General features: G+C 40.3%; 1 protein-coding gene across 2 annotated transcripts in view; it reads right to left on the bottom strand.

The window, feature by feature from the left end:
* Nucleotides 1-24,335, bottom strand: part of gpc5c (glypican 5c) — a 105,840-nt gene that overhangs the window by 17,969 nt on the left and 63,536 nt on the right. For both annotated transcript variants that reach the window (XM_038718142.1, XM_038718141.1), the window contains 2 exons: nucleotides 21,935-22,055; nucleotides 635-773 (listed from right to left, as the gene is read on the bottom strand). In XM_038718142.1, coding sequence (XP_038574070.1) covers nucleotides 635-773; nucleotides 21,935-22,055 — 260 coding nt within the window. The remainder of the gene's footprint in view (nucleotides 1-634; nucleotides 774-21,934; nucleotides 22,056-24,335) is intronic.

The raw sequence follows: 24,335 nt of genomic DNA, 5'->3' as shown, positions 1-24,335 counted from the left end.
CACTGTGTGTGTGTGTGTGTGTGTGTGTGTGTGTGTGTGTGTGTGTGTGTGTTTGTATGTGGAGGGGGGGTATACTTGTGGGGTCCAACATCTTTCTGGAGACCAAAATGCTGGACCCTACAAGTTTAAAGGGCTTTTTGAATGGCTTCTTGTCTCAAGATCTGAAGAGCCTCCTGTGTCACCACCTTTGCTGTAGTCTCAAGGAGACACAGTTGGCAAGGATAGCGGAATGTGAAAATGTGTTTTAAAGTGAATTTCCCTTTGCCATGTAGGTGAATGAAAGAGTGACTTTGTGGCAATTCTCAGAAAACAATTCAAGGCTCACTGAGCTTGGAAAAAGAGAAAGGACGCCTTTTCAGAGGCAGATCTGTCCTTGGTTATTCAAAGCACAAAATTAGATGATTTAAGGCAGAGCACAATAAAAAATATAACAGTGATATTGTACATCCTCGCAAAGACTTGTGTGAACATCATGTGCTAGGTGTTGTGGTAAAAGGAGTAGGGTCCTTAGTGCGGAAACTTGCACATTATTATTATTATTGCCAACAATATTGTAATTGGTAAAGGGAATAGAGGCAAGGGGTTTTGTGTGTGAATTAGAGTGTGCATCTGGAGGTGGGCATGTAGTACTTACAGGTCTGGCCTTGACTGTCTCCTGAGGCTTGACATCCGTCTTCATCATCACAGTCTGTCGTGCTGCCCTCTGTTTCACCACTGCCCAGCTCATCCCAGGCCTCCATCTGGTCCAGTTTTGGAAACTTCTCATGGGTCTCCTAAACCACAAAGACAGTGATACAAGGTTTATTACACACTGGTTTATGTATAACACTCATTTCACAATGTCATCTTAATGCCTCCTAACACTGTAGGCCAATCCTTATAGGAAGTAACTGACTGAGTGGTGTAATGGAAAACAAACCTGATTCTCACTGGTTCAACACTGGTGTTCAAGAATTCTTTGGTTATCATATACTAAGCTAAGGGTCTACTCCATAGGTATCTTTGTGAAAGACAGAGGCAATTTGAAATGTGTATGTGAAACACTTTAAAAGACATTTGTATTGCACATTATAGATATTGCAACCAGTAAGTTGTAGAGTGTTTCCAAGTGGAATATTGTGTTTTCTTGTGTCCCCTGTGTCTCTTTTCCTGCTCTGAGATATCAGTCCCTGGAAATGTCAGCAAGGGCCCAATAGATGATACATCCTTGGGAAACAAAGGAGCAGTTTGGGTGGTGTAAAGTGAGGGCCCTGGGTGGTAAGATGATGTGTTTACAACAATTATAATTAAAACCACATTTTAAGACAAGCATTGGTTACAAGCATAGAATCCCCAAAACAAAAGGGAGTTTTACAACTATGTTACATTTCCAACTGTTTTAGATGAAGCTCAATTTACTCTTCCATTGGTAAAGTTTACACGGCACCAAAGACATTACCCAATGCTGTAACACTCCTCATTTAGTTGAATGATTTATTCGTATGGCAATTTGACTGTCAAACATGCAACCTGCAAATATCTACTGACATCTGTTTATTTCCCCTCAGTGCAGCATCAGTCAAATGCATACACTATAAGATTACTTCACTGATAAAAAGAATAGATCATCTGTATTTTCACTTCACTCATGCATCTAACTGTGATCAAAAACCTGCACCCATAGGAAGCATACCAGAGTGACCACAGTCCTGCATGAAGACTTTCTCAGCCTGGAGCATGAAATACTACCCTTTATGATGTTCCTCCAGCTCAGCATGGGGCCAACTAATTGGACCACCTGCTGGCCCTTCCTGCTGTCCACTATCATCAAGGTAGTCTTTGTTCCATCACACCATGTCTGACAAGAAGCTCTTCTGACTCAACAACAAATGATCCTTTGGAGTTTGAAGATAAGAAAGTAGCATGAATACCATATTTGTAAAACATATACAGCTATAGAGACACAGTTTATATGTATATATATATATATATATATATATATATATATACATTTCTATATGCATATGCACGCACGTACACACACACACACACACACACACACACACATACACAATTAAACATTCATGAGAAAGCTGACAAGATCAATCCTGCTACACAGCTGACCTTCATATGGGGGAACAACCACTAAAGACATATTGAGAGGTGCGTGGGAGGAATGGGGATGGGGCTTGGGGTCTTGAGGGATGACTAATATTCTTGCCATTGACACCAGACTCTCACACTCAACACACCTGACAGCAAGGGTGACCTTTAACTACTTGTCTCTTAAGTCTTCAGCATCCCAAAAGAAACATTTCATGAAAGCAGCCAGACTTGTATATAAGGCTAACATTGCAAAGCTAAATGTAAATAAATACATTTAGCCATGTTAGCAGCTCTGTGAGCCTGCACTAAAGCGCTTATGTTTATCTGCATCAGCATGCTTACAGTGACAGTGTATTGGACAACTCATGACCACACTAAGTTAAAGATCAAAAATCAGGGTACGACCAAAGTCAAAAAGATCCATCCTTAGTGGGCAAGTTACTCAAAAATTTTAATATATTACTAGTTACTCATTACTCCTTAAAAAGTAATCATATTACTTTACTTATTACTGGGTGCTAAAAGTAACTAGTTGCGTTACTCGTTATGTTACTATATTACTTTCCAGTGCTTCCCACAGAATGGCGCAGGGTGTGGGTCGCTGCTAATCTCGACAACCCAGCTATATTCTAACTTTGGACAGGTTTGTGCAGCACTGTTCATGAGAGAGGGAGCGAGAGTGACAGTAGCTGCCGGAGTTCTATTTCATTCTTCCTGACTGCCAGACGGCAGTGCTTTAGCACTGGATGTCTCCATCCCGCATTTGCGCAGGTCAAGTAATTATACCAACAAAGTCAACTGTGACTATACGATGACGTAGGGCGGATGCCCCAGTATAAAAACCTCACGTCATCACACAATCAGTTCCTTCAGTCTTCTCGCATTGAGGAAACAACACAGGTAAATTCAGCTCGTTGCTTTTAGCTTTTTCTCCCGGGCCTCTGATGTTTTTTCTCAGGGATCTGAGGGGGGACCATTATGTGGGTCGGAGGCCATCCGCCTGCTCACCCAGGTGGATACCCTCTGCCTTCTCAGTCCCTCCTTCTAAGCCCTATATTGAAGAGCTCCAAAGGTACTGGTCAGACCCCTAAGTTACTCTCTCATCACACCAGTGATTGCAGGAACTTGGCTGCCATGCAGGATGCAGATAACTGTGGTTTTGACCATACGGCCGATCATGGGCCTTATTGGTAATTCCTTTTCTCACCTCATTCTGGCTCTTTCTCAGACCCTGCAGGAGTCTGGTTTGGGCTCCTCGGCTCAGACTCTTAGTGATGCATCCCTACAGGCCATTGCATTCATGTCTTGGGAGCTTGGAAGGTTGATGTCAACAGTGACCCTGGCACGCCGCCAGGTTTGGCTGGCGTAGTCCCCTCCGTCAGAGGGGTGTTGTCACACCCTTGTTCCCATCCTGTGGTGCCGGGTCAAATGTTTGGACCAGCGGCTCAGCAGGCACTAGAGCACAGTGTGCAGGCAGATCAAGCCAGGGAGCGGTTTGCTGGCCTGAGGCGGGGCCCAACTTCAGCTCTAGTCCCAGTTTCACTCATCCGCCTGCTCACCCAGGTGGATACCCAAGAGCGTCTTGCTACTCTGGGCACTGTGATCAGCACCGGCATACTCCTGCCGGGCCAATTCCGAAGAAGGATGGCGGGTTTCACCCAATCCTGGACCTGAGGGGGCTGAACAAGTTTTTAAAGGTGCTTCCATTCAGAATGTTACGGATGGCAGATGTCATCCAGTCAGTCACGCGGGGGGGCCTGGTTGTGTCAATAGACCTCAAGGATGCCTATTTTCACGTGCCTATTGCACCACACCACAGGCAGTTCCTGAGGTTTGCCTTTCAAGGACAGGCTTACCAATTCAAGGTGATGCCGTTCGGTCTCTCACTGGCCCCTCATATATTCACGAGGTGCATGGCAGCTGCCCTTTCCCCAATGCAAGCCGCAGGATTGACTATCTTGCCTTACCTGGACGATTGGCTAATCATTTCCCCAACTGCAGAGCAGGTGGTGAGGGACGTAGATACGCTCCTTGGCCATGTGAACTAGCTGGGCCTTACGGTGAACTACACAAAGAGCAATCTTACACCAAGTCAGAGGGTAAATTACCTGGGTATGGCACTCGACTTTCAGTTAATGAGAGCCTCCCTTACCCCAAAGAGGGTACAGGATATCCAGCAGCTCCTAGGTTGCTTTCAGAGGGGCAGGGTTTTGAAATATGGCCTTTTCCCATGATGCACTGAGCTCCTTTCTCCTCTTCTTTCTCTCCCTCTCCATGCAACCTCATCCCAGGCTTAGACCATCAGGTGTCACTGTAGTGCCACCATGGGACTTGAAGGTGGTTTTGAGATCCTTTTGTCTGACCCCATTTGAACTTTGGTTCAGACCTTGGTGCGGACTTTCAGGTGTGAATGCCCCCTAAGTTTCACGTTGCTGTGCTGCGTTTTTGGGAGATGCTTCATTAAATTAAATGTAGAATTGTGCTCTTTGCATCTTAGACTGTGACACAATAATGCCAATACTTACACCTGTGGAAAGAACACCTCTCTCCCTCGTTCTACATTCTTCCTTTAGTTTTTGGCTATCAGTTGACATGAACAGCAAAGTCCAGTGCCACTGAGCTGCCGTACAATCACGCATTCACACCAAGGATGGTGCGTTCAGTAAGGCAGTAACGCAGTATTACTTGGATTAGTTACTGTAATAATATACTGTTGGCAGTAATACTGCTACAGCTCAACTTCTGTCAAAGTCATTACAAGAGCATATTGGTATTCTTTATGTCTTTCTTACCAGAGTAGTGATTGCCGTTTGAGAGTGGAAGAGGAGACTGAAAACAATTCAAACACCAGTACTTTTGATATTGTAACTCAGCTGTCATGTCATGTAAATGCGCTGCCCTCTCACTCATGCCTGAGTGAGTGAAACAAGTGCTACAGTGAAATGAGTCATGTACAACCACAACACAAGGCCGGGCTTCATGAAACTGGAGTGGGCCCTTTAGTAGAAGCAGGTAAAACATATCACTTATGGTCACCACAAAAGTGAAAGCCATTGACAATAGCTCGGTGGCTCAGTTTTCCCAGAAGGACACAAAAGTACAAGCGGATTACTGTGAACAATATTCCACGCTGGTTACAGCATTTTATGGCTATGGATTGGCTCACATTACAACCTGTTCTTTGTGTGTCCTGTACTTGTTCCACCTGTTTCGAGGCTGCAATGTGCTATGCTGAAGAAGGAGAAACTTTGGTTAGGGGACTTATAGGAGACACATTAAAAATCCCATTTCCTATCTATGCTGCACCATGCACTGTACTGTTCTCATCACACCATGATACACAATAATTTATATGCAAAAAATAAGCTACAATTTAAGTAACTAGCCAATGCATCGATGCAAATATTTTAGCAGAAGAAGCAAGAAGAGGGATAATGGAAGACTGACAGCAAAAGAGAGAAAACATCTTCCTTGGTTTTGGACAGCAACCGTGAAACCCATTAACCTTTTTCTATGTAAAGCAGCTAAATAAATTCAGTGCACATTCCATGAGTTTATAAGGAAATACTCTGCTGAACAGCAGAATGTTGTGTACCATTTGGGTATTAAGCTAATAACCGTGCCGTTCAGGGGACGTTTAACACAATGCTGCTTGGCCCAGCTGTCCTTAAAGCATGTTAATTAGGGAAGGAATCAATTAAGGCGCTGTCGCTGTGGAAACCAAAGTCGAGCCGCTGTAGAATTGCTGGTTGGCTGCTGTCCAATGCAGTTTGTTGGTTTGTTTTGACTAAGTTAGGACTGCCATGGATTTATGGTATTTCTTTCTGTTCACACACACAAAAATAAAACATTTCTATAAGACCTGCTTTCTTTCTGCTTGGCAAGTGTAAAGTGAAGCCATTTCTCTTCGGTGCTCAGGGTCAGACACAAAAAACTTTTTTCATTTTAGATAATTTGAAAATGTCTTCAGTTACATTATTCCTTTATAAATATATCAAGGTGACATAATGTGAGACTGTAGTACAAAGCGCACTGGTGTTTTGTAATAGATTTAGTATTTTTATTCACTAACAATATGAGGACTGGGTCAAGACTGGAATGTGTAAACGTGTTGCAAGATCAGGTCAACATTTAGTTAATATTTGCAATTGCATGTGCTGCAAGTAAAACAAACAGGTATTGAGAGACTGAGAAGAAAGGCAAAGGGGAGAAAGCAGAGGAAGAGTTTAAGAGAAAGAAATCGTGTATATTTATTGAAAGTATTCAGACAGGAAGACTGAGCTTGTAGATGTGCAAGCAGGTGAGGCGACTGAGAGTGGAAGGGTGGAAACAACAAGATGCCAGCCTTTATATTTATACTGAAATTACCCTGGCATCCGAAGACAAATCAGGTATGCCCATAAGGCTTTGAATAAAATCCCAAATCATGAAATATTTTCTAGTGTTCATCTCACCCTGCCAACCCATTCTCCTCTCTCTTTCTTTTCAAAAGCATTCTTCAGTCAGAGGATGGTGGGGCAGGCTTGAGAGCATCAAGGGCTGAATTCCTGCATGTATTTGACTGCATCCTAGTCACACTAAAATCTGTACTGCCAGAAGTAACCAATCACCTTCTGAAGAAGTTTGAAAGAAAGATGTGGCTGAAAGGGTGTGAGAGTGAGACTGTGTGTGTGTAACCTAACCAGGAGGCTACTGTGGATACAATTTCCAGTTTTATGTGGAAAGAGAAAATATGACTATGAAATATAAAAATGTGAAAGGTGGTCAACAGGGATTGGATATGGATACTGCAACTGTTGCAGTCATTGTGTAAGCATGTGAGTACACACGTCTATGCATGTATAATATGTGGGATACTACTGTCAAACCAGCGAACCAGGATCATAAGTCATAACCTTGTATGCCCACATTGAGACATGTGCTCTTTTTCCTCCCTGACTATTTGAAACAGTATCACCTCACTGAGCGCAGTCGTGGTAAAACTGCATATGTGGATAGAGCAAAGGAGAAGGAAAGGAAAGCCTGGAGGAGACTGAAGGAAAAAGTGACAGTGGTAATATCTAAAAGTCCTTCCAACTTCTAAAGTAAAATTCTCTCCGTTGTCTCACATACTGTAGAGGCTCACAATGCTTTTGTGTAAAAAAAACATCAGCTGAGAGATATGTACTACATCTGTGTGTGTGTGTGTGTGTGTGTGTGTGTGTGTGTGTGTGTGTGTGTGTGTGTGTGTGTGTATACATCCCTGGTTTCAGAGGAAATAGCTACAATTCTCTCTACATTTCAGATTGCCTGACCAACAAAAGGCGACTGAATTGAGAGAAAGTAACAGACAGAGATGGAGTGACAGGCTGCAAACAAAAGTAACTGCTCAGCCATCCAGTGCTGCTGATTCTGGAACAGATATGACGTATCCTTTGTGTGGATTAATGGTGTCTGTTATGGCCAACCAGTTTCCAGACATGGAGAGCCTTTGACTGGCAGATTAAGCAAGTTCTGGACTGGACAGCAATGGTAGCTGTCAGGATCTGGACTTGAGCAAAAGCCTGCATTGCCATCCACAACATGGAAAATGAAACAGATTCAAAAGTGAATTTAAAATCAAAGGCGCAACAACACAGTGAGCCAAGTACTTTTCTGCTATTGTCCTTTTCCATGGCTAAGGATGAAGCCAATAAAAACTCTTTATCCAAAGCTGACAGCCAGATATTTTGCTTTGTTGACTTTTAGATGTGAAATATGATATCCCACAAAAGATTAAGTTTTTATTCTAAAAAGATCGCTGACCACCACCTCACACAAAAACATCTAGATTCCATGCAGTTACCTAATGAAGACATCATATCAGCTCAGGCAAAAGAAAGGAAATTCTATTATCAGTCTATTATATTATACATTTATTATCATATGTGTGGACACACTCACTCAACGACCACATGCACCTCTGCAAATGCCACGCAAACCTCCACTCTGTCATTTTGGTGAAATTTTTTTTTTTTATATTTCTGCATCTGCATCAATGTAGAAATAACGGCAATTATGCTTAATGGCTGAAGGCCATGTTTTTCAGACTCATGATTTCCGATTCCAAGTTATTGCCAATCACATTAATCATATGTGTATAGCACCATCAAATTTTGCCAGATTGCTTGGAGTAAAACAACATTACGGTCATGCAAGTTTGGTTGCAATTACAAAATGCAGGTTGGACATAATTTAGTGGAGTATTGAAGAAAAACTGTTTAAAATGGCTATTTGTTTTCCCTCTCTTGTCTACCTGTCTGTTTGCCTTCTTTGGATTTACCTGGTATTCTGACCCTTAACCGCCTAGACCAAGTAAACTTGAACTTTGTTTGTATATTGCCTGTCTCTGAGTCTTGCTTCTGAGTACACTCCTGACAGGTTTGTCTTGAACCACGGAATGCAGGAAAACTAGGGGTTATGAGCTAACGCTAAATGTTTTCACATGCTTGTGTTTTCTGCAACCAAAAAAAATCTGTTATTCGTTTGCCAATGGCCTTAATTTCCAACAAATGAACATGAAACAAACATCAAAAACAAAAATCACTTGTACTTTTAAAAATAAGTCAATTTCTCAGGAGAGAACGTTGGCAGAGACAAACACCCATGCACTGCAAGCTAGTACAAGCTGATTCTGTTGCTAACCATTAGTGACACATTATTGGCCATGACCTCATGTAAGCCCCATGAGTCAATCACAGCAACATGCTGTGGCGTTGGCCTGTCACACCCTACTCCTGTCTAGCACAGATTGAGGCAGATTGTGTGTGTGTAATGTGTGTACAAGTGAATAAACTTTGGCTTCTGTCAGGCAAATGATGGAGATGTTGTTAAAAAAATATATGACAGTTTGAGTGACATCAGTGGTTTTCTGAGAGCATGTTCCAACAGCTACCTAGCTGATGAAAAGTCTGGTCTGTTAGATGTATCGGTCATCAGACAATGAAGGCCTCTGTTGTGTTGCTTGGAAGCAGAAGCCTTCCAGACTTCAAACTGGGCTACAGAAGTCCTTATAAGGCAGGTTCAAAGAGCCCCCCCGATATGGCACCACTCCAAGTCACTTTCCATCAAAGTCCATCATTATGGTCATCATCAACCCACAACCCTTTCTCAATGCAGGTTCTACAGTTCACACAACTTTAAAACAGTGCATGTGATACAGAGAACAAGAAGAGATGGTATCTTACTTCTTCTTTGACTATCTATCTATCTATCTATCCCAAGATCAATCTTTGCATAGTAATGTCTTTACTTGTTAAAAAGGGTACGGTCAGGGATTCACAATGTGTCTCATGTCATAGTTGTTCAGAAATTGAATTGAATTGTGGACACAAGTTGAATTAAATTGAATTTAAATGGCACTTTCTGAATCAAAATTGGATCAAATAAGGAAATCAGTGCCAATATCCATACTTAATTAAAACCCTCTATGGTATGGGCATCATACCCATTTTTGGCTTCGTACACTCTCACCATACATCCCAAAATATGATGCATTACTTTAAAAGAGTTGCAGGGCCTTAAAGGTTCAGTGTGTAAGATTTAGTGGCATCTAGTGCTGAAGGTTGTGAATTGCAACCAACATTCCAGTCTAGCACTGCCCCCTACCCTTTTAAAGAGCGTAGGACAGCTACGGTGGCTGACACAGCACAAAAGGTGTCTCTTCTGAGACAGCAGAGAGTAGCCAGTCAAGAAATGAGGTTTCTTTAGATATATTTATTTCAGTTTTTCTCAGCCGCTTTGGTGCATTTCTCAGATCAGAATTGAATGAATGAAAAGTTCTTGTTCAACCTCCACATCATCTTGTCACTTGTGCACATCATAAAAGCAATTTCTCATTGTTTTGAACAAATTGCAAATGCTTTGACACACTGAAGCAAATTATTATGTACAATTGTCTGCTGTTTCCTACATTATCAATTGGTTATGTCCTGCTGATCACAATCACAACAATACCAGTCTCTGTTATAGTTAATAGTCTTACCCCACAAAACATCTAGGCACAAGTTCATTGCATATGTCACTACATGCAAAATGGCTGAACACGTCAAAATCAAAGTTAAATAAAGTCAAACTTCATTGTCATTCTCCACAATCAAGTATACAGATGAACAAAATGTTTCGTACAGACCAACAAAATAAGAATAGATAACAACAAATTACAACATACAATATACAAAAATACACAGTGAGTAGTGAATAGTGCAATATATATAATGTACGCCAGTAGATGTATATGTGTTCATGTATGTATATATGGAGAGAGAGAGAGATCATCCATATCTGTTGATAATATATTCTATACATGTCACTTAGACTTTTTTTTAAATAAAAATCTCCTTAGTGTAGTTGATGAATCGGTATGTATCTGAATGAATCTGTGACCTGACAGACATCAGCCTAAGGAGTGTTTCACATACTTACATTTCTAATTTTGTAATTTCTACCGTCATGCTATGCAGTCAGTGCTTTCTTTTTCTTTTCTGCATCACAATGACATGGTCTGTCAACAAATTATAGTACAAACAGTAAAAAAGTAACTGTGAATCCTGTCCAAACTCTTGCAATGTATAACTTTATACTGCTGAAATTGATATGACATATTGAAAAGGTGCAGCCTTGTGTATTTTCAATCATTGTCATCAAAACCTAAGCCATAGTTTACATCAGAAAACACTTTACAGAGTACACTATTATATTGATAACATGACTAAACATTCAGACTATCTTGTTCGTAAACAATGACACAAGGACTTGTCATTCTGATGGCACTGACATGTTCAATGACATAAAGATTTGCTTTTGAGAGATAGACTAAGGATTTTCCACTGGCTACCTGTCCGTTAAAGGATAGATTTTAAGATTTTATTGCTTGTTTTTAAGGCCCTAAATGGTTTGGCACCACCTTATCTGGCTGATCTCTTACGCCACCATTCTCCAGTTAGAACACTGAGGTCAACAAATCAACTGCTCTTGGATGTCCCCAGATGAAAGATAAAAAAATAAGAGTGATAGAGCCTTAGCAGTGGGCGCCCCCATCCTATGGAACATTATCCCCATGCATATTAAAGCTGCACAGACCCTACAAACATTGCTTAAGACGCACCTTTTTGCAGGATGGACCCTCGCCAAAACTCGCCAGCAATAACATCTGGCCTGCGGTCAGATTATGGTGCTTTGATAGTGGCAAAATATATAAATAATAAATACTTTGATAGCGGTGCTGAAATAGATCTCAGTCATGACAGCAACAGTTACTCACATAATCACTTCCTCTTTAGTGATTTAAAAATAAATAAAAGCGTGAGAAGCTTGTTTACTGTAATGCTGTAATTGGAGTTGAACTGAGCTTTTTGGAAGGTCTGTAGCCTGCTTGACACACTTCTGAAAGAGTCGTCAGAAAACGTGATTCCGTGAAAAACATGATATGAAAAAGCGTCTGTAGGTTGTGGATCAAACACCGAAACACAAACACTGCAGCAATATGGTTGAAAATATTGCTCTGATGCAAAACCTATTTGCTGACGCCTGCAGTATATTATTACTCCTTCTTCTTCTTCTAACATACGTATTCAGTTTAGTGATGAGTGTCTGCACTGCCTGAATTCTACCAGAAGTAGAACAAGAACGTAGTGATGAAACGCACTCAGGAGCGCTGTTTTTCCGTTTTCAGCTACTGTAGAAACATGACGATGCAACGTGGCGACGTCCATGGAAAGGGGTGCCGGTTATAAAGTTATAAATGGCTCATTCTAAGGTAATAAAAACATAAAGGTTTATTATATAAGGTCTTTACACCACCAAAAACATAGTTATGGATCCTATTTTGCATTAAATATTATACACTAGACCTTTATGGAAACCAATAGCAGTGTTAAAATTTGTCACATGATTCTCTGATATGACAGGTAGTGCAGTGACAGGTACGAGTATAAGATACGGAGGAAAATCCATTAAATAACTTGTTTTCACTTATTGATAATGACTTGCATGTTGTTGACATTCTATATTCTGTCAACTTCCATAAGTATTGAGCCAAAGATGCTCGCAAGGCATATCAGAAAAAACGCCAGAAAACTGAAGACACGCATTTAAATCAAACACAAATGATGGAATGTAACTCTGTCTTGATTTTCAGTGTGTTTTTGAAGTTTGGATTTAAAGATTTTGATTGTAAACTTTGTCAATATTTGTACTTCATTCCTATAGGCGGTTCCACAATGGTACAATGTTGCCTGAGGGTAACGTTCAGACAAACAAACCCATGTAAAGAGTTTATCTTTTATATTTTCAAATTTAAAAGACCATTATCCCAATTCAAATATTTTCACCCTTCAAATATTTTCAACCTCTTTCCTTCAATGATATTTACTAAATATTTGAAGTCACAGGAGTTTTAATCCCTGTTGCAGATAACTAAAGTGCTTTGACTTACACAAATGCACACCTTATTACACTGAATAGGAGAATTTTCATAACTCTGTGCCATAACCAGGAACCCTTCACATATTTTCTCCATATGACAAGAATCACTGTCTTCATGGAATTGAAACCCACAAGGAGAGTAGATATGACCCAGTGTGGAAAAACAGTCACAGTTTACTGGATTTTTATGAGCTTTGCATCTGATTATGATGGTAAAAAAAATGGTATGCCTAAATTAGAGTCTGGGTTCATGATGTCTGCTTGCCAAGCATCCAGAGAGCCCTGGGCAGTAAGACTTGTTGCTTTATTGTTGCCACAGCAGCAGCAAGGAGCAGCAGAGCTCCTGTGAAGGCCAGCTCCATCATCATCTTCAAGTGGAAAGAATCTGTCCCCTCCCTGTGACGGGCTGCCAGCTCAGCCCCGGCTCTTTCTTCCTCCCTGCACTCCACTAACTTTTTCTCAAACCCTTTCTGACTGCTGCAGGCATTGCTAAACATAAAAGAGAGCTATACTGTGAAGGCATATTGAAGCCACAAAACCAACCATGGTTGTCTCATACGACTAAACCTATATGCTTATAAGAGTAAAAATAAAAACATTTTATTTTGTTTATTTTTACAGTCTTCTAAAGAAATTGTCCCTGCTGTAGCTGATAGATCCGAGGGTTGAATGCATCCACAGAGGGGACGTGTTGAGTGTGTGTTAAACACAAGTAAGGCTTCTCTGATGTGGAACCTGACCGGGCCACTGGCCAAACCAGACAGCAAAGCAGTAGTCAGTCTCATCAATCACACACACAGCGGGCCTCTCTGTACCGGATTGCTATGCTTGAGCCTTTCCAACTCTCCATTCACCACAGCTTTCACCATTTCTAATGATGTTTTCTCTGTTTGTGTGTAAAAAAGCGTGAGAATGAGCGTCTTGGTGTTTTTTTCCTGCACTGCGTGTTGCCACTGACTTTGCATTTACCAAAGTGCAAAATGACAAACTGACAAATGATCCAGCCTAAACACTCACATGGAAACAGATAGACCATTGTAAAAGGATCCCCACCCAAAAACAGCTGGACTCATGGCCGGCAATCAAAAATCCACTTTGAAACATTTATTGTCCACATTAGCAATATTTACAGGCAGGGAGAAAGAGGATAGTCAGAGGAGATACACAGGGGAAGCCATAACTTGGCTTACTCACTTATGGACCCTTTTTATAGGAGGTCAAGAGATTAGGCTTTTCCTGTGTGTGTGTGTGTGTGTGTGTGTGTGTGTGTGTGTGTGTGTGTATGTGTGTGTGTTTACAGCTTTTACATATTAGATTCTACTTAGAGGTGTTTATATGTGCAACTGTGTATGATTTCTCTGTCCTCTTCCACCTTACAAACCTGTCTACCACAGGTTATGTGTATGTCTGTGTGAATCTAAAATAGGCCCCATGTGTACTGTATTTGCAAGCTTGTGTGCATACCAACACACACACTCATTTTGTATGAGGTTCTGAGTGCTTTAAGAGGAGAATGCCATGAGCAGATGAGGGGTCAGAGTCTGTGATACATCAGCGGCAGTTTCCCAATCCTCTTAGTGCCACAGCACTCTGGGTCTAACTACTCTCCAGTAGGTAAAAATATACACGTCTTAACCTCACTAATCCTGGAAATGGAGGTTATTCAAATTTGCAAAAGCTCAGATTAGGGATTCATTGAAATACCTGCAATACCTTTTAAATCGAAAAAGAGAATATGCATGCAAATTAAAATCAGTCTACTGTGCATAGGTTTTTCTTATTTTTTTAACTGAAAATAACAACCCAAACTAGTTTCAAGGATGAAAGAAGACCAACACACTGATGTGCCTAATTGTACCGCTAACACTGACACAAAATTCAAATCTTCATCCTAAATAAATCATTTGTCATTTGATCATTTCAGTCTTCACTACTTCAAAATGACTAACTTCTCTAAGATGTCCTCACTGTGAACGTCTGAAACTCAAATGCCTTTCAAAAAGATAAAAGTACAGGAAAACATGCACAAAGAAACTAAATTAACAACTGTAGAGACATAAGTTTGATTATCTCCAGTCCATGGGAGACATCACAGCAAATGCATTATTTAACAATGTTTCTTTCTGTTAAGCTTTTTTCTTTTTTTTGGTTAAGATCAGGTTTTTGATACTCAGTGTGGGGTTGCCAGACTTTGAAATTGTCCTGCTGTTTAATAAAAACAGATCAGATTTTCAAAAGAATATATTTATTTTATATTTACTTTATTTTATTTTTATGTAATGAGTAATAATTTGACCAACTAGCCATAACATATCAGCAGGGGGTCGCAGGTGTTTCTGATCAATGCAAAGCACTTTGCTGTTACTTCAATTGGCTGTCAAGATTTTAAGCATTCTGAACAGATCGAGCTGGGCCAGTTTTGTATGAATTTGAATGCTTCATACTCCTAGGCCCCCTGAACTACCTACTGAGTGCAGTGTACTGGGTTTCATTTCTCAATATTATTCACACAGGATCCACACACTGGTTGCTAATCACTACTGCACTATCATCCAGTTAGCTGGACTTATAGTGTCATGTAGTTTAAGGTTATACTATTGACTGATTATGGAGCTCATGTTCACAATCATTGAGCTAAATCAACGCCTAACTATAGAATCCGTACAAACAAATCTAAACTGCAGGAATCAACAATGCTATAATATCTGTAAAATACTCCCTCCTGATTGAACTGCAATTAACTTTACTGTTTAAAGCAACATTATTATTATCACCACTGTCGTAAAGGACAGCTGTACACGTGCATTTGTTATGATTACGTTACAATCAAAAACTAGCTAAGTTGCCAAATTTGCTAACACAGAAAAACTTAAAGCAAGTGCGACAACACAAGACAGCAATATTACTTACTAGTCCAACTCAGTCCACAGAAAGAATGCCAGCTCAGCGTCTGTCTCAAAGCCTTTTATTTCACGAAGCTCTCGCCAACGTCTGGGAGCCTCATGCTTGTCACTATGCTCTTCTTCCTCAATGTCCTCTTCTGTCTATTTGCCTCTGCTAATGTTATGTCCATAGGGGCTTCTGAGCCTGGTTGTGTTCCCCACAGACCCAGCTCCAGCACAACACCGGCAGTGCTCTTCACCAGCAGCAGCATAATGTTGCTTGAAACTTGGGTGGCAAGCTAACCAACAAAGTGAGACACCAACTGACGCAAGAGTAGTTTACTTTCTTAGTTGTTTCACTCAATTCCTGGATGCCTATGGGATCATAATTATGTTATTTGGTCCTATAGACACTCAACAATTGACCCAAGAGAGCCTGATGGTACTGTTGGTACATTCACAATGCACTAAAAACATTTCTGACCAGAGGTATTAATTGGTTTCTGACTCTGGCAAAGTAGGAAAAACAGTTAAATTCCATAAAACTACTATGTCTGAATTCTCTCTTTAACCAAATCACACACATTTAGTAAATTTTATGTGATCTCTTTTTGATAATGAGTGTAATAACATTTCACTTTCATTCATTAAGCCTCCTCTGAAACAGTTTGGAGCCCCCCTGGGGAGTTCTGCCTCCAACTTTGAAATCCTCTGCTCTGGCTGATATTGCTCATGTCGACAACTTTGCTAAAACAGGCAAACATCAAGCAAGCACAATAACACAAGAAACAGCAAGCCAGCTAATAAGTTATTACTAGTCCAACAGAAAGTAGGCCAGCTCGGCATCTGTCCTGCATCCTTTGAGCTCTTTTAGCTCACGCCAACAAGTAAAAGCCAGTCCTACATTTACACTTGTCTGGTCGCTTGCTTTTTTCTCTTCCTTGCTTCCTCTTATCTTCTTCTATCTTCTTTGGCCTCTTTGCAGCCTCTGTCATGATATCCATACTAAGAATACTGAGCTAGCTTCTTCCAAAAAACGTTGTACATACTTTTTGCTTCTTCTTATACGTTGCTCGCTGAAGAGTCGTCTTGGTGCTGTAAACCACTACACCATTGTCCTGATAAAATTCCTGCCAGAGATTTAAATGTTAAATAGCACAATAATCAATAAGAGAGACACTTAGTCAGTGTACCATCAAAATAAAAAACATCCTAAATAATGTCGTTTTACATCGCACCGAGGTTGTCTAAAGTTTGTAATTTGGAGAGGGACCCAGATGGGCTTGCCAAAATCAATCTGAAAAGGAACTTATTTTGTGAACTGACTCACCCACCTGGATGACTATTATATAACGACCCTGTCTCCAAACATCTGTTAAGTCCTGTGTATCAAGGACAAAGACAGCTGGGTACAAGTGACGACTTGTTTGCTCAAAAAGTAGACAACAAGACAGGTGATGACATTATGTGTACTATGCCTTATATCTGGGCATTTTTTACTGGGATGTGATTTCCTCCCATCTTACTAATGACAATTATCTAACTGAATATCTGACTACAGACAAGGACAGACACAGAGGAGAGAGAGAGAGAGATTTTGACTTGAGCAACTAGTCAGTTAAAAACTACCTACTTAGCAGAGAAGCTCAAGTTACTTTAAGCAAGAAACTTCAATAGGTAGGAACACTTGCTGATTTTGTGTAAGTACCTTTGAAATTTCCTCTCACAGTTCAATGTTGAGTGTCAGAACTTGAACAGAACAGTGATGTGGGAAGAAATTTGGTGCTATGGGGAGCTATAATAAAATTAGGGAGCGTGCCTCTAAGCCTGTCATAGGCCTTTGAGCATGAAATGCTATTAGCCTATTACAGCTGTTGGCAGAGGATCTAACTCTACAAAATCACTTTGATCTATATGAATCAGTTTGGGAAGGAACCCTGGTTAGCAGTCATAGGTGTGTCAAAAGTTAAAAGTTAAAATGTTTAAATTCAGAAATTAGACAGTTTTTGCAATGTTTGATGCTTTTTTAAAAAGTTTAATGTATGCATACTGCAACTATGTAAAGCTGTCGGTGTGCATGCAGGTCCGAGCGCATTAGTGATTATATTTCAGCACTTGTCGATGTTTAAATTTAGAAAGGCTGCCACATTATTCAGTTTAACACACTGTGATCATTTACTCTAATCTTGCATAAACACAAAGCTCAGCCAAGCTCTGCCACCTGGTCTAGATTCAAGTTAGGCTTTTCAGCCCTGCAAATGTCAACAGGACACCCGCTCAACTCTGTATGGTTACCATGACAACAGGGCATTTGACAGCGACCATGCACAATGGGATGTTGTGGTCTGACAGAAATGATCTTGAGCTGTCAGTGGCAGACAGGTGGACAGGCTGATGGGGAGATATCTGTGAGATACAGGATACCCATGAACAGAGAAGAAAAATAAGTGTGTGGAAGAAGGGAAAAGATAGAGGTAAGAGGATGTGTGCAGATAATGATAAAGAGTTGTCATGCCATTGAGTGGAATGACCACAAAAAGGAATGCATTAACAGAGAGAAACAAAGACAAATGAGAAAAAGTTTAGTTTTTTAGGCATATTAATGACATGCTTCAGCTATCAAATAGGTATAGAAAAAACAGGGTAAAAAAAGAGGTATAGAGATAGAAAATGAGAGATGTCTGGTGTCCTATCTGTGGGCATAATTTTCAGGGCAACAAAAGGGCAGGCAGGCAGAGGGGAACCAAATCCTGCTCCGTTTGTCTCCTCAAATGGCCTCTAGGGACTGTGTGAAATGGCCCTTTTCTTCTTGGTCCTTTTCAGCGCTAAACCCCATCTACATGACAAACAGTGTCACTTTGAAGCTGCTTGTGTCATCTCTGCCTATCTGTCATTCATTTCTGACCTTTTGCTCCCGCCTCTCATCTTTCTTTTTTTTTCTTTCCACAGTAATTCACTTTTTTTTGTCACCGCCTTCCTTTCACCCTCTATCCTTTTCATTTATCTTTGATATCTGCCTCTGCGCTCAAAATAAGCCTTTGGATCTGAGAAAAATCAAGGACATTTCAATAGTCCTGGCTATGTGTAATATTGTTCCAGGCATATTAATTAGACAAAAGCCTTATCAATTAAGTCTTTAATGTTGTTGGTTGCATAATACTTCTGTTGACTAAGAACTTGATTCAGTTCAGTCGACTAAGAACTTTTGACCTGTTTCAGTGTTTCCCTGGACTTTTTGTCTTTAGTGGATCAGGAATGATACAATACAATAAAACAGATAAATAAATATAAGAGAGGACAACACCCACACAAGTCTTGTACCCATGTAGTCTAAAAACGGGGACCATCCATTGCGGTTGCGGGGGGGCTGGAGCCAATCCCAGCTGACATAGGGCGCAAGGCAGGGTACACCCTGTACAGGTCGCCCGTCCATTGCAGGGCCACACATAGACGAACAACCACTCAAGCTCACACTCACACCTAAGGACAATTTAGGGTCACCAACCCCATGGCTTTGAGGGGGGAGCCAGAGCACCCTTAGAGAACCCACACAGACATGGGGAGAACATGCAGACTCCACACAGAAAGGCCGGGGAAACCCGGGTTTGTACCCACGACCTTCTTGGTGTGAGGCAACCGTGCTAACCACTGCACCACCGTGCCCCCCAAAAACATATACTATAAAATACCTAAATCTACACTTTGACCAGTACATCAGATATTCCAAAAATGACGTCATGCCACCCGGCTAATGTTGTTGGCTTGCAGTCAATCCATTTCAGCAGTTTCTTCTTTGCACAAAAAGTGAGAATACGAAACAGTCTTTTGGAGTGTGTGCTTTTAAGTTGTTTGGGGGGTAGATTGAACAATAAGGATAAAGTGTCCTTGCTCAATTTAATACAAAAAATTAGACATAGTCTTTCCACTGTTTTATTCCAGTATTTGTCAACATATTTACAACTCCAGACACAATGAATAAAATTCTCGAACTCAGCAATACACTAACTAAGATAGGGCGTAATCTGCAAATGGTGTAGTGGTCTGAATTGGGTTTCCCTCATCCTATTGCAAGCTGAAATGTTATTTGCCATTTCCCATATTTGAATCCAGTTTGCTTTATCGATGTCTATATTCAGATCATTGTCTTTATCATATTTAGATAATGCTTTATATCCACGCCCCAAAATACCTTTGTCCTTTCCAAAAGATATTATATTCTCCAACGGAGAAAGCTGATGATAAAGGTTGGTGCCCTTTTGACTATTCAGAAATCTCCGTATCTGAAGATATCAGATATCTAAAAAACATTTTGTGGTATACTATATTTCTTGTATCTGGTCAAATGAAAGTAATATTTCCTTTCATACAAATTCCCAATAGTAACAATCCCTTTACCATCCCACAGCTCAAAGCCCCTATCTGTGGTAGCAGGAAGGAAATCTATGTTACCCCATAGTGGCGAGAGGGAGGATAGCTGTCCGTCCCGTCCTTCCAGTCTCCTTAAATATCACCATGTTTAATGGTTGTGTTAATAATCATATTGTCACCAAAAGACGCTTTAATCTCCATTTGTCTTCTTTTAACCTGCAAAGATTCTAAGTCAAGACACACAGAATCATTATCATTCTTAATCCAATAAGCAATATAGCGCAGCGGTGATGCCAACTGATACAGCCTTATATTAGGAGCAGATAGGCCACCTGTGGGTTCATAAGTTTTGGCCAAACTCATAAAAGGTCTTTTTCAGTTCCAGATAAAAGTAGTAAACCAGCTATTTATTTCACTAATTACTTTTCTTGAGAACAAAATTGGAAGCATCTGAAATACATAAAGTATTTCAGGTTAGTGAGAAATAACAACACGTCGTCAGCGTACAGAGAAATTTTATGACTTTTACTCCTGACTGAGACATCCGTAATAGAGGATGTGTATTTGATAGCCTTGGCCAAAGGCTCAATAGCACTTGCAAATAGTAGCGGGGGACAAGGGCAAACCTGTCTTTTACCTGGGCCCAGATGGAAATAATGCAATCCGGCCATTAGTTAGAACAGTGGATAACAGATCATTATATAGTAACTTCACCCAACTAATAAAGACCTTTCCTGAGCCCAATGTCTCTAAAGTGGAAAAAATATAGGGCCACTCGACCCAAACCTTCTCCGCAACCAGACTAACCACTATGCAGTCAAGTTTGCTGGACTAGGAAAGCTGGATTACGTTGAGAAGCCTCCTCATATTACTACATGAATTCCTGCCGGTAATAAATCCTGTTTGGTCATTATTTATAATGGAAGGCAATACTGTTTCTAAACACAAAGCAAGGATTTTGGAAAGCAATTTAAGGTCTGTATTCAATAGGCTTATAGGCCTATAAGATGCACAATCATCATCAGCCTTACCCTTTTTGAATATATGGCTAATATCCGTTTCTGTCAGCAACCTGGGAAGAAAACCACTCCTCAATGAGTCGTGAAACATAATAAGCAAGGGTTGAAGTAGTAAGGATTTAAATTCTTTAGAGAACTCACAAACCAGCCCATCTGGGCCTGGTGCCTTACCTGTTTGTAGTGAGTGTAAAGCCCCCTTAACTTCCTGCTCGGTTATTGGTTTATTATTATTTATGTTTCTTCGTCTGAGATACTATGGGAATCAGCTTATTACTGATTATTCACGAGTCTAGCCAGGTATTTACTTGGTTTGTTGCCGAATTCATATAGCTTTTGTTTAGGGAATCTAATATTCTGTTCAGCTTCTTAAGTAAGTAAGGAGTTAAAAGAGGCCTTAACAGCCAACATTGTTTCCAAATTAGTCTCAACATAAGCCTTTATAGCTTTTGATAACTGCATCTCCAACTCTCTCTGATGGTCAAGTGCTTTCCGTCGTTTACTTTTCATATGTGATATTATTAGGCTTCTGGCATATGCCTTGTTTGTTTCCCAGACAGTTGAAGGGGACACATCAGGTGTATTGTTAATTGCATAAAATATACTGAACTCAAGGTAAAACAAGATAAAGTTACGTTCACTAAGCAGGGAAGAGTTGAATCTCCACATCCTAGTAGGGGGGTGCCCTCCTTGTGGAGGAGCTGAAGGAATATGGGGGAATGGTCTGAGATTATATTATTTCCAATAGAGCAAGAGGTTCTCAGATTTAGATTGGATCTTAGAACAAAAAAAAAAATCTATTTTTGAGCTACTCTTGTGAACACTGATGAAACGAAAAGTCCCTCTCTCTTGGATGTGTGATCCTCCAAACATCAATGTGCCCCATTTCCTCACATACACGCTTGATGTTTTATAAATTTAACTAACTGTTGTTTTTAGCCAAGGCAACATTAAACAATCAGTCAGGTAAACAATGGGTAAATCAGCAAGGACACTATATCTCCTTGTTTGCACCTGTGCAGTAATTGTAATAAGCCCCTTGGCATTCAGTGGTCTCTCAAATATTTTTTGTGTTAGGCCAGTCACTGTACATTCTAAATGCTGAAACACAGAATCATGTGTGAACAAAAGTACTCATACCTGATTAAAGCGCTCCAACCTCTCCTTGACCTCAGCCAGTGTAGGGTTTGGGCTGCGAACTTTGACCTCTGGGTTTTGCCTCTGGGCGTGCAGACCATTTCCCACAACTCTGCCAGTGTAGCTGTGAGAAAAATAAAGGGGGGAGTTTAGAAAAGAAATACCCAAATACCGTGTCAAATAGAGGTAGATATCCATTTAGCTAATAAGACTTGGTTGACTGACAAATCACCAGCTATATTCTTTAGTGATTTTGCTTCATTCTGACTTTTAACGTGTAGCCATGTATATATACGTTACTTTGGGATTTATTATTGTCGTAACAATGTTTAATTACAGTACACTACATCAAGAAACCACACTTGTAACTGAGTTATGCTCGAAAAATAATCGGAGATGTAATTTTGCTTGTACAGTCAAACGAAACCAAAAGCCAAACACAAACATCCATGTAGTCCATCAATGTCTGTACAGTATTTAGAAGTCTGCCAACTGTACCACAGCACTTCTTTAACATAAACTGAAAACCATTAGGGCCTCATTTGTCAAGACAAAACAGAGCATGTTCCATGGAAAACATTAAAAACCCCTTAATGCTGCTTTTATGTTCTTCTGTGATTGAAAATATTTTTTATTGAAAATATGAGTAAGCAGAGTCTTGTAAAAATGAAATGGTGAGCCAGACTCTTTAATCCCTGGCATGCTCCGTGGGCCCACAGCTCAGCAGGGATTATAGCTGTTGATTTTGTTGGAGCTGTTGTTGAGCTGATGTCAGGAAGGCTAACATTTCTTGCAACTGCCTGATGTGGAGGGGAGTGTTTTAATTGCATAAAATAGACACAAATGTTGTTTTGGCTGAAATAACCAAAGTATCACAACACATATAACCACACTTAGAGCTTTGGAAATAATAATTATTAATGCTTTTGTTTTATGTACAGTTGATTTAACATTGTGTGTGTTTTTCCTGTGCCGCAGGATTTTAGTGCTCACACTTAGTTCATTGCTCACTACCTGACGCCTCTGCAAACACAACCCTGACCACACCATCTCCTACCAACATGCCCTCTGCCTTTTTCAGCCCTGTGTCTAATCCTCGATCTGCCTAAAACAAACTGTAACACACCATTTATTAATAGTTACTAATATAATAAAGTAATTACCAGGTTACTGGAAATCAATCATCATATTGAGCCTAAATCAAAGACTAATTGGCCAATAACTAATTTGTGTATAACCTACAAGTAAATTAATTTATACTGATTATAGCAATTATAACTTGCAACTGATCGAATAGTGATTAGTGAGTAAAAACATCCTAGAAACTACTTACTCCTGATTTTAGGGAAATAATAAGACAGCCGCCTGTCATAGTGCTGAGACACTATAACCTTTAGAAGTTCATCAGTGCCTTACAGAGTGAAAGTACATGCACTTCCAAATCCATTAATATTACAGAGAGGCCTTTAAAACTTACTCACCTTCACTTAATTATTTTTCATACCACCACTGCTACAGACATATAAGGCACACATGCATTCACTCATCCCCCTTCTTCTCCAGACTCATCCGAAATATCCATATTCCTGTGAGGAAACTCATGGAGGCTATTTGTATCAGTGATCTTTTTTCCTTTTGGTTACTACCTAAAGCGATAAAGCTCTTAACCCTATATGTGAGAGTGACATACCTAGACTTTTAAGATTTGCCTTTTCCCCCCACAGTCATTATACTGTTATCTAAATTAATTTGAGAATGATATGTTGATGCTAATCTTCCATGCATGGAGTATTTAACGGCATTGGAGAGGAATGACATGTACTGGTGTAAAATCAATTGATGCTTCCACAGGCAATACAAGGCTAATGAAGTGATTATGGATTTTGTAAGTGCATGTGTTTATATGGATGTGTTCATGGGTACGTGTGTGCATTTGTATGTAGTTGCGCATGCACACACTTGTACATATTCATGTGAATATGAGCAGAGGCAATCATAAAAGTGCTGAACTTGAGAATCTCGGCCCTGTGATCTAAGCAATGTCTTGATAAGGTCTCGGCTCCTTCGACTTGCTGAAACAGCGCTTTACAGATTGGGCCCATAAAAATGCAAACATTTCTCGCTTAACTCTTTGCAACTACACATTACTTTGCATCCCTGTCTTGTATATTTCTGCTCCCTCCTTCAATTGCTTGCTTCACTTCAGTGTATTTGCAAAGTGGATCCCCCCCAATCCCTCCCCCAGCCTCAGACACACACACACACACACACACACACACACACACACACACACACACACACAGACAGAGTCTCCTTTGACAACAACTGAAGCTCTTAATTGCCAGCGGCTCTGAATTTTCTCTTGTCAAGATGGAAACAATCGATAGCTTTTGGACTTTTAACT

This window comes from Micropterus salmoides, unplaced genomic scaffold (assembly GCF_014851395.1).
Source record: "Micropterus salmoides isolate LMB-PRFRI ecotype aquatic unplaced genomic scaffold, ASM1485139v1 Ms_hic_scaffold_14, whole genome shotgun sequence".
NCBI classification, from domain to species: Eukaryota; Metazoa; Chordata; class Actinopteri; order Centrarchiformes; family Centrarchidae; genus Micropterus; species Micropterus salmoides.
The sequence above is the reverse complement of the archived record's forward strand: the minus strand, read 5'-3'. Positions and strand labels throughout refer to the sequence as shown.